The sequence below is a fragment of the Enhydra lutris genome, unplaced genomic scaffold (genome assembly GCF_002288905.1).
Source record: "Enhydra lutris kenyoni isolate GAN:26980312 unplaced genomic scaffold, ASM228890v2 scaffoldscaffold37, whole genome shotgun sequence".
Lineage (NCBI taxonomy): Eukaryota > Metazoa > Chordata > Mammalia > Carnivora > Mustelidae > Enhydra > Enhydra lutris.
This window is the reverse complement of record NW_019154121.1, coordinates 26,489,494-26,500,359: the sequence shown is the minus strand read 5'-3', so window position 1 is coordinate 26,500,359 and position 10,866 is coordinate 26,489,494. Positions and strand designations below refer to the sequence as shown.

General features: G+C 50.3%; 1 protein-coding gene across 2 annotated transcripts; it reads left to right on the top strand.

Moving 5' to 3' along the window:
• Positions 1 to 363: 363 nt before the first annotated feature.
• LOC111154533 (transmembrane protein 176B) lies at positions 364 to 7,955 on the top strand. 2 transcript variants are annotated; one of them, XM_022514194.1, is made up of 7 exons: positions 364 to 484; positions 3,393 to 3,604; positions 5,295 to 5,405; positions 5,731 to 5,787; positions 6,000 to 6,230; positions 7,158 to 7,277; positions 7,628 to 7,955. In XM_022514194.1, the coding sequence occupies exons 2-7, from the start codon at positions 3,401 to 3,403 to the stop codon at positions 7,718 to 7,720; spliced, it is 816 nt and encodes a 271-aa protein (XP_022369902.1). In that variant the 5' UTR covers positions 364 to 484; positions 3,393 to 3,400; the 3' UTR covers positions 7,721 to 7,955. The 2 variants fall into 2 exon arrangements, with proteins under 2 accessions (XP_022369902.1, XP_022369903.1); XM_022514195.1 differs by having other exon boundaries at positions 407 to 484; positions 3,396 to 3,604.
• Positions 7,956 to 10,866: the final 2,911 nt, after the last annotated feature.

Below are 10,866 nucleotides of genomic sequence, written 5' to 3'. Positions count from 1 at the left end.
CAGCTGCCTGCCCATCCCTGGGCTCCAGACTAGAGCGTGCCTGAGAGGTGGGAGGCCTGGGAGCCCAAAAAGCTGAAGAGCCCTGGGAAAGCCCGGGAAGCTGTCTTCTCCCCCATGACCACTTGGGCAGGTACTTTCTGAACACGGGTCTGTGGCTGCTGTGGGTGTGGGCCCCATCTGTGTTGTGAGAGTCAGTCAGAGTACGTGTGTGTGTGTGTGTGTGTGTGTGTGTGTGTGTGTGTGTGTGTGTTTATACTCACATGCGTGCACTCTGCCTTTCTCACCAGCCTGGTGATCAACTCAAGACAGAATCCCCCTAGAGGGGCCCCGTTGCCCCAGCTGTTTTCTGGGAAGTTGCAAAGCTGAAGGTCAGACCTTCCTCCCTCCACGCCTTCCCTCTACTCTTCTCTTTCCCAACTACAGTTCCTCAGCTGAGGGTTGATCCTCCCAGGCCTGCTCTGCTGAGGCTCCCAGAGGACAGCAGGTGAGCAGGGCCCCCACAGGCCAGGTGGCCCCTTCCCAGGAGACTCTCACCATTGGACCTTGCTCTCTTGAGGAGTCTCCAATGCCAGTCCCCAAAGCCCCCATCCTATTTCCCAGGATACTGCTCTCTCCTCATTCCCATTTCCCACAGGACTTGCTAGGGGTGCGGAGGGATGCCCTCGACAGGGTGTGACCTGGGTGGGGGGCGTGTGTCTGGCTGCAGATGCCTCACCGGGCCTGCCCGGTGCAGAGGCTGATGCTCAGGAGGCTGGGTGGTGAGAGCTCCTCCAGAGTGAAGCTGGAAGGTGGAGGGCCCCGGATGTGGCACGGGTCCTGCTCCTCTCTCCCCAGCCTCAGAAGCACTGGGAAGAGCAGGGCAGAGAGAATGGCCAGAGCAGCAGGGACAAGCCTCACACTGTGGAGCCCAGGGGGCATGGGAGGAGAGTCCTCATGGGACGGCCTGGTCCAGCAGACAAGCAGGGGGCTTGGCTGAGCCTGGGTTGGAGTGTGGTGGGGGAAGTGGTGGTGCCCAGCCCAAGGCACATTCAGGGCTGCCCCATGATGCTGGCTCCTGGGGCCCAAGGGGGAGATCTGGCTGATCCTTGAGTGTATCAGTGAACAAATCTGAACCTACTTGTGCATCTGCAGAATTGTCCAACACCTGTGCTTTATACTCTGCCTTTAGAGTACTACTCTGCCCAGGTGGGTACAAGAATGACACTGCTCTGAAGGACATAGAATACAAGGGAAGACTCTAGGGTCGCCATCTTGCTGATGTTAGAATTGTTACAACGGTCATGATTTCCATCAGGGATGCTGAAGGAGGATGCCCATTAGAATTACTGCGGAAGATTGCTTTTGCGGCTGGGCAAGTTGATTCCAAAGTGCATATGGAGACGTAACCTAGCAAAAAAGGCAATAAAAGAAAAAATAACATGGGGGGGGTTCACGAAATAGTTCAATTAAATATTAAACTCCGTCCTCGTCATTAAAATCGTGGTGATGGTGCCTAACTCACCACACTTAACAATAGAATATAAAGACTAGAATAGATCTGAATTCCCAGGAGAATTTTGTTTTTGCTCAGGAGAACATTTTAAATCAGTAGGAGAAAGATAATATATTCCTCGAACAGAACATACCCTTCAGAAGTCAACCATCTGGGGAAAGAAACCCCACAGCAACTTGGATCTGTACCTTCCAACTTACAAGATAAACCCCAGATGGATCAACATTTAAATGTGAAAACTGAAAGCATAACACTATTTAGAAGAAAACAGGGGAGAATTATTTTATAATCTTGATGTGGGAAAGTCCTTTTTAAGTATGATATAAAACCCAGAAATCAGAATAAAGATGGAAACTGGTTAACCAGAAAATAGATCACAAATTGTAAAGAAATATCTGGAAATCCTGTTACAGATGATAATTTTTCGAATACCCGGGATCCTATACAAAACATAGCAGTAAAACAAGAAGGACTTGGCTATGAACAAAGAGCTCACAAAAGAAGGAAAAAACAGTGTCTTAAACATATGAAAAGATGACCAGTCCAGTATTACTCATTGTAAGAGAACTATGGATTGAAACTATACTGGGATAGTCACAGAAAGCAGATCAGTGGTTGCCTTGGGCCAGAGGTCGAGGGGTTTATTGGGGACAGAACATTATGGAATTTTTTGCAAAGAGAAATGTTCTCTACCATGATGGTGGTTGGGGTTGTACAAATGTATGAATTTGTCAAACCTCACTGAGATGCCCCCTGAAAAGGGGGCATTTTGCTGCATAAAATTGATTAAAATCATTTTAAATTAATAAGATGTAATTTTCCTGATAGACATTTGAAAAAGATTAAAAAATTTGCTGACACCTCCTGCTGGCCATGGAGAGGGGCAGTGGACGTGCTTTGACCTTGCTTCTGCTTGTGGATGGCATGGGGGTAGCCCCACACAGAGCAGTATCTATTAAGATGACACATGCATGTTCCCATTGACCTGGTAATTCCCCATTGTTTGCAAGAGGAAATCGATGTCTATCAATAGGAGCTGACTGAGGGGCACCTGGGTGACTCAGTTAAGCCTCTGCCTTTGGCTTGGGTCAAGATCCCACGGGCCTGGGATGAAGCCTCACATTGGGCTTCCTCCTCTGAGGGACGCCTGCTTCTCTCTCTCTCCCTCTGTCACTCCCCCTGTTTATGTTCTCTCTCTCTCTTCTCTCTTTCTCTCAAATAAATAAATAAAATCTTAAAAAAATAAGAGCCTGCTGGAAACGATCATGATGCATTCCGATAATGGAACGCTGGGCAGCCAGACACATGAGTGAGAAAGCATTTCATGGACTGATGTACAATTATCTTCAAAACATAGTTCGGTGAACAAATCATTGTGTAGATGGTGTGTTTAGTCTCCTGCTCTTTGTGGGAAAAGGGGGAGGAGAATATATTTTATATGCTTTCCTATACAAAAAAAGTCATTGTAGGATATGTAAAAAATGATAACTTTAGTTTCCAACTAGAAGGAAACTAGGTGACTGGGAAAGAAAGATGGGAGGGAGGGTTTTAAAGGTATATCCTTTTGTATCTTTTGAATTTTTTAACCATATGGAAGTATTATGTATAAATATATATACTAAGTCCCTGAACTAATTCAGATTCCTTTCCTTGCCCAACCCGAGACCCAGACAGACTGTGTCAGACCATTCTGGGGAGAGGTCCAGAAATATATGTGGTGAAGAACTCTAGAGGTGGTTTGGGTTTGCATCCCAGATTAAGGCCACTGTGACACTGCTACCTGCTCTGGGAAGACCCTTTGGATTTTGACAAGGGACTGTTCTCTCCCTTTACTCATGCAACGTATTCCTTTTTATCTTCGCTGCTTCCCAGACCTCACTTTTGTACCACTTCTCCCCAGCAGGCAGGATGACCCAAAACGTGGTGACCGTGAATGGGGTCGATGTGGCCTCTACGCTGTCCCAGCCCAGCCACATCAATATCCACATCCACCAGGAATCAGCTTTGGCTCAACTGTTAAAAGCTGGGGCTTCCTTGAAGGAGGTCTTTTCTCACCCTCGGGACACGGCCCCTTCCAAGGCCAGGATGAGCTACGGACAGCTGACATTGGGGGTAAGAGGAGTGGGCTCTACAGAGGATGGTAACTCCCCTTCAACGGGTTGAAAAGAAAAAGTGGGTTGAGTCCTCATGAGAACTTACTCTTTGTATCTCAACTTTTTTGGGAAAAGAAAGTTTTGGTAGGTTGCCCCACACATTTAGATGGAAAAGAACGATGGGCCTCTTCGTTGGTACAGTGAGGGTGGTCCCAGCCGGAGGTGGGGGACAGGTGACTGTTAGTGGAGTTTCATGGAACCCAGGAGGACTGAGGGCCCGAAGATGCGAGGCAATATTATAGGCACTTCAGGGAAAACTACAGAGAGTCCTTAGGCTATAGCCTAAAAGAGCTCAGCATCCGTCAGAAGGGATCACACCACCATACACACATGCCTAGAATGAAAGGTAGAGCAGGTAACATTCCTAGGGTTCGACCTGCGGCGGTTGGCATCTGAACCAGACCTTGTGTGGAGGAAGAGTATGTGTAGACAGATAGAGATGAAAGATGGAAGGAAAGGAATGCCAGGTCAAGAAAAATGGCAGGAGCAGGGTTGAAGAAGCCAGAAAGCACTGGTCAAGTTCTTTCAGAGTGAAGAGAATGGGACTCAGGGCAGATCGGACTAGAAATGCAGCCCAGGGCCCTACTGCTTGACTGACAAGGTGAGAAGTGTCCTGAATCAGCGTCAGTAGTGGGAAGGCTGCCTCCCTGTTTACGAACCTGCCTCCCAGCCAGGAAGTGTCCAGGGAATAAGGGTGGAGGGTCTGCGCCTGCCTGGGCCCAGCAGAAATGACAAGGAGAGAGAGGAATCTCCATCATCTGCAGATGACATCTCCATGACTTGGGGGTGAGTGGGCTTGGGGTACAAGGAAGGAGAAGAATCCAAGAACATGGTGAGGTTTGGCGTGTTGGTAACCAGGAGCCTGAGGGCCTGGAAGGTGGGCAAGGCAGACACTGGAAGTGCGAGCGAGGAGTGGAACTTGGATGTGACAGATCTGAGGTGCTGGTGGGCTGAGCAGGTGGTGACTGCCAAGAGGGAGTGACAGCAGGGTTCTCCAGGAAGCAGACATGAGTCAGAGTGAAATGTGCCAAAGTTTTGTTGGAGGGTCACACCTAGGAATGAGAAAGGAGGGAGCAAGACTGGGCAAGGGGAGCCACCAGATCCTGACGCAGGCCTGATGAGGGCCTGTGGGGAGCTTGGGGGCAGGGACGGCCTCTTCTGGGAGAGCTGCGTTGGGTGGAAATGGCTATTGCATTCACTGCCTGCTTCACCGGGGGCTGGGTGGCTGGGTGGCCGTCCCCGAAGAGTACCTGTGGCTTGAAAGGTGAAGGGACCCTGTTGCTGACGAGCCCTGAAGGCTGCCCGCTGACCCTCCTTCTTGAAAGGGGTCCTCTCGGCTTCTCCTGGACAAGATGGTGGGATTCTTAAGGGGGATCGAGGAGAAAAAAGTGGGACTCATCCAGTGGGATGACCAAAAGTGGAATTGAGGAAAAAGTAATGATAAAAAGCCAGTCATGTCAGGGGGAGGGGAAGAGAGCCACGACACGCTGCTTCGTGGATGTGAAGGCGACAGAACCTTCCATAATCAGAGGTGCAGAGAGGTCAAGACAAGAAAAGGAGAGGACAGCCATCTAGGCGGGAGCTGGGTGGCCTGTCCTGGGGCGTCTGGGCTGGGGGGAAGGGAGTTGGCTTCTCACTCTGTCTTGCAGGTGATCCAGATCCTGCTGGGGGCCGTAAGCTGCGCTCTGGGAGTGCTGCTCTCCTTCGGGCCTTGGACTAACCTGCATGCCTCTGGCTGTGCCTTCTGGGCAGGGTCTGTGGTGAGTGAGGAAGGGGCTGTAAGCCTGTCAAGCGAGTGGTTCTGGGCAAGGGATCTGGGGCAGGGACTTGGGGAAGAAACCAAAGACCCGGATCCAAATGCCCTTTGCCATGAGGAAGCGGCCTTGAGGGGCGAGCGCATCCCTGCCACTCCCTTCTGAAGGCCAGGCTGGGCAGGCAGGGCAGCTGTGACGGAGTCCTGTCCATAAGTTCCGTGTCTTTGCCAGTCCCTTGGATCCTGCTTCGAATCGGCTGTCCTGGGAATGGGTGGGGTGGTCGCTTCAGGAGAGTAAACTAGAGGCCTTTTCTGCCGTCTTCTCTCTTCAGGCTGTTGTAGCAGGAGCTGGGGCCATCGTCCGTGAGAAGCACCGGGGCAAACTCTCCGTGAGTCTTGGGTGTCCTCTGCCCCCTCCTATTCTGTTTTTCTTCTCTATTTTTCTGTCTTCTTCCCTTTGGTTCGTAATGTCTCAGGATCTTATCTGGAGGGCTGGGGAGGGTTTCCTGGGGCAGGAAGTGAGGAAGAAGAGACAGGTTTGGGGCCAGGACCTCGTGGCTCTCACTAAGGAGGTTCTGTACCCTGCACTTTTCCCTTCTAGGGCTGTGCATCAAGTCTGCTTACGCTGGCCAGTGTCGCCACAGCCGTGGCTGCCCTTGTTCTCTGTGTGAACAGCCTGGCCATGCCAGGTGATGGTTTCATTTACATCGATTCCGCCTGTGACTCCCCAGATCTTCCCAACACGACTGCTGGGTACAAAGGGAGGTGGCAAAGGACTCGCACATCATGGTGGAATGAAGACAGTTGCAGAGCCTACATGCAAATGCTGATGGTGAGAACGGGGTCCAGTCTTCCGGGACCCACACAACGATCTGTTCCCAAGGAGCTGGGGCACTGGCAGGCAGAGATGTAGATTCTTGGAGTGTGGGCCTCATCCTAGTCTGTGGTTCAGGAGGTTTTAACTTAAGCTGGAGACATTTCTCAGACCCTCATGGCATAAGAATTTCTGACTCAAAGGGGATGACGTGCAAAGAGCAGTTAATGAGGATGTCACGGAACATCCTTCTATCTTTTCCGGTGTGCGGCTGTCCTAGTTACCTACTGCTGCATAACACAACACCCAACATGCTGGGGCTGAGGGTCGTCATATATCATTACTTCTCCCAGTCTGTGGGCTGGCTGGGGTCAAAGCAGTCTTCCCTTGGGTTTTCTCATGCAGTTGCAGTCAGACGTCAGTGCGGCGGGGTGGGGGAGGCCATCTGAGAGCTTGATCAGGTCGGATCTTCAGGATGGCAGGATGTCCAAGATGGCGCTCACATGGCTGGGAGCTCAGCTGAGGCTGTCCACCAGAGAGCCTATGATGGCTTCTCCATCAGGCTTGGGCTTCTCCTGGCATCGCAACTAGCTTCCAACAGGAAGTCTCTCACTGCGAATATTTCAGGAGGTGGGAAATGGAAGCCACCAGGCCAATGAGAGGCTACCCCTATGACTGGCTTAGTGTCACCTCCACTGTACCTTGTGCAAAACAGTTGCAAGCTGTTCCAGATTCTAAGGGTGGAGAAATAGACCCAGCTCTTCACAGGGTGTGGTCAGGTCACATGGCAGACAAGCCAATGGGGTGGACGCTATGGCTGCCCCATGGTTGGAAAGTGGTCAGTTGGACAGAGTCTGGTATCTGGCCGGGTTGATAAGGTGGTAGCAAGAGCAGAATCAGAGGAGCAGACTCCTGACTGTGTCGTTTTGCTTCCTGCATCTGCAGGATTTGTTCCTAGGCATCCGTGCTCTGCTCCTGGCTGTCTGTGTCCTGCAGCTGATCATATCCTTGGCTTCCCTGAGCATGGGGCTTTGGAGCTTGTGTGGCCAGAGCTCCCGGCCCCTGGTGAGCTGTCGGGGAGGGACCAGGGAAAGAATGGGTTTGTTTGGTGACTCTCTGGGAACAGGGAGGGACATCAGGGCCAGGAGCATCACTCGGCTTCTTTCCAGCACTCAGCTGTGTCCTTTGCCATTTGGGGAGCGTGTGCTAGCACCGTGTTTGGGTTAGCTGCTGCCCTCCGCCCCTTCAGGACCTCCTTTGTGCTTCCTATCCCAGATCTCTGGGTAGCTCCCCCTCCTCTGTACATTTTCCTTCCCCTCCTTCTTTCTTTTACCTGATTTCAAGTTCTAGGAAGCTAACTAGGCTCCATCTTTTCTCCAGCAATGATTGATTTCCCTTGTTTTTGTTTTTTTCAGAATGAGGAAGGGTCAGAGAAAAAGCTACTGGGGGAAAACTCAGTGCCTTCCTCCCCTGCCAAGGAGAAGACTGTGGCTACCATCATCCTGTGAGCTGCTGCAGAGCCTGCCTGGGCCTCCGCATGCCCCCAGTTAGAGTAGCCCAGGGCCTCTGGAGAGGACAAAGTCCCCTCCTCAGGACCCCTCACTGCCCTGCCTCTCCCACTTGCCTGTCCTTTGGTCACTGTTCCAGCCTCCTCCTCTTCCCACCCCAATGGCCTCAATTCAAGGAACAGGTGTTGTCACCTTTTCTCCAACGCTGATTAAACAGAAACAACAGGAAAAATAATTTTGGCCAGAAAAGAGGTGGTCTCCCTTGCTTCTGCTCATGGTGTGCCATGAAAATGCCTTCCTCTGTGCTGATATGTTTGGCTTTAAATGAGGGCCAGTTTGCGACATGGAAACAAGGTCCCAGTAAGACTAAATTTAATTATGTTCCACTCTATATCCCAAGGGCAAACTTCCTTTTTACGATTTCCTTGTGTTGAAAGTAAAGCGAAAGTAACTCTCATACACTTAGAATCTTTTTGCCTGCTGAGATTGTCTTTAAGCATCTGTAATTTTGATTATAACTTTCTGGGCGGGGGTTATAGAACTATGTGAGGCATGAAACAAGACTGTTTCCTCTCTCCTTCCGTCTCTTCCTCCCTCCCTTCCCTCCCTCCCTCCCTCCCTCCCTTCTTCCCTTCCTTCCTTCCTTCCTTCCTTCCTTCCTTCCTTCCTTCCTTCCTTTCTACAGTAGAGTTTATTCGCTCTCCACACCTGCACACATGCACACACACAAACACACACATTCTCACACACCCCCCGCATTATTTTTCACTTTCTTTTTAAATGATATGAAGAATTTAAAAAACATTTTTCATTTTCTTTATACCTCTATTAATAAATACTATGCATATACAGATATAAGCATTTCTGAAGGGTAAGAAAGCAGGTTATGGTCTTTAGAATTAACAAATGATTGTTATTCTGGCTTTTTTTTTTTCTTCTGATTCCAACACCGTCGAGAGGCTAGCATCTCCGTGTGGCTTCATTAAATCTCCGTGAGGTAGGGTTTATCCCTCCTTGGCAGACCACAGGGGAAGAACTAGTCTTCAAATCCAGGCAGACTGCCCCCGAGGCCCCACCTTCACCCACCGCACAGTGCTGCCTCACGGGGCCGTGCTGAGCAGGTGCAGAGCTGCTAGAATGAGTGAGGCATGGCCCTGCGTGGGGGGCTTCAGGATGCGGGGCCTGCGTCTCTCTCCCCAGGGCTCCCTCGCCGCCTAGTCCGTCGACAGAGGTTTGTAAATAAGCTTGTGTAAAAAGGCCACAGACATGCCCCAGAAGTATGTTCAGAGTATTGGAAAGGGGTTGGTAAATTTCACCCTGAGGGTCAAATCCGGTCTGTCGCTTATTTCTGTAAATAAAATTTTATTGAAACACAACCACAGCCATTTGCTCACACACTGTCTACGCTCCAAGGGCAGAGGTGAGCAGTCTTAACGGAGACTGAATGGGTCACAAAACCTGAAAGCTTTACTACCAGGTCTTCTGGGAACCCCAGGGGCGTGGGGGGGGAGTGGCTAGTTTTATTGGGTGATTGACGGGAGCCTCAAGTGTGAATGTGTCCCAGATGCGCTGGCCTGTGGCATAGGCAACTCGGGGCAACTTGGAGAGCTTGCTGGAGATACACTCTGCCCCACCCCAGACCCACTGAATCAAAATTTCCATTTTCACAAGATGCACAAGGTGGTCCTTCCTGGGCTGAGTGCAGTTCGAGAAGCGTGGGGGGAGATGATCCTACGTGGCTGACTTGCTGGGCATATTCAGATATGGAGCGAGCCTCCTTGCATTTCATCATTTCGTTTTAATTCTTTGTGAGAACTCGGTAGAGGCTGTTAATTTCTGTGCACCAGTGTTTCTACACCAGTCCATTTATGGCCAGATCAGATAGAAATGTTTTTCGTTTTTCATACTAAATGTCATGTAAATAAATGTCAGCTTGGTAGTTTTTTGGTTTTTTGTTTGTTTGGTTTTGTTTTTTGGATGTTTTTGCATGAAATAGTCTTTTAATGTCGGAGTGTGGGAACTTCGTTTTTCCCCCTGAGAGTTGCTAAGTCTCGGAGGGAAGGTGGTGCTGCTCCCTCTCTCTGGCCCTTTTCTCCCCATCCCGTGACTAGCCCTGGAAGTTTCTGAATCTTGTCCTTTTCTGTAGGAAATCAGATGCCAAACCCTTCTCTCCTGCTTTTGTTTCCTTAGAAAAGCCCCCAGTTACGGGTCTGTCTGCATGGCTCCATCTTGGTGTTGAAACTGTGTATACACAGATGGAAACAACCTCCGGAACCTGACATGGGGTCAGGCAAGTAATCCCAAGCCGGTTTGTATTTGTTGGAGGATTTAAAACCAGAGTATAAACAGGAAATGGCCTCATTCTCTCATCACTGCTTTACTTTGTTTTGAAGCCCAATGCAGGGCTCGAATTCAAGATCAAGACCTGAGCTGAGATCAAGAGCCAGAGGCTCAATTCCCTGAGCCTCCCAGACACCCCTCTCATCCCTGCTTTTAACTGTGTTTTGTCAACTCCCCATTTTCTTGTTGGATATGGGGTCCTTTAGCATCAGGACCAGATTCCAGATTCCATTACCTGGAAATGGCCTCACATTTAGTGTTCAAGACCCAGTGCTGTTCATTTTTAAAATTGCACTGGCTGGAGCTCGACTCCCCGCTCTGGCGTAGCCTGGGCTGCTGGACTGGGAGGGCCTGGGACCTGGAAGAGGGATGAAGGGCAGGGCCTCCTTAGGGACCGGGTTGTGACTTTCTTGGCTCAGCTCCATCCTGCGGATGTAGTGACGTGGGTGGTGTCTGTCCTTGCTCAGTCTGGGAGGCACCTGGTGATTTCCCCACCCTCTGCTCCGTTAGCTACCCAGGGCAGGGGCAGTTGGGCAAACTTCCTGGGAAAGCATCCCAGCGTTCCTTCACTATTTCTTGCCACTGCGAAGAGCACGGTCTCTTCGGATATGCTTCTGGATATCTGACTGGTAAAACCCCATTGTCTCAAACCGAGCAAAGAAGGCCCTGGAGACTCCGAACCAAAGAACCGTTCATAAAACATGTGCAATGAAGGTTTAGGAGAAACTGTCAACTCTTATTTAAAAAAATCCCTTCTCAGGTAAGAAGGAGACATCACAACTGTTCGTTTTCAACGCTAGGGGCTG

Coding starts and splice junctions, on each gene's coding strand:
- LOC111154533 (XM_022514194.1), top strand. CDS start 3,401: ATGACCCAAAACGTGGTGACCGTGAATGGGGTCGATGTGGCCTCTACG. Junction 5,406..5,730: donor CCTTCTGGGCAGGGTCTGTG/GTGAGTGAGGAA, acceptor TTCTCTCTTCAG/GCTGTTGTAGCAGGAGCTGG. Junction 7,278..7,627: donor GCCAGAGCTCCCGGCCCCTG/GTGAGCTGTCGG, acceptor TGTTTTTTTCAG/AATGAGGAAGGGTCAGAGAA.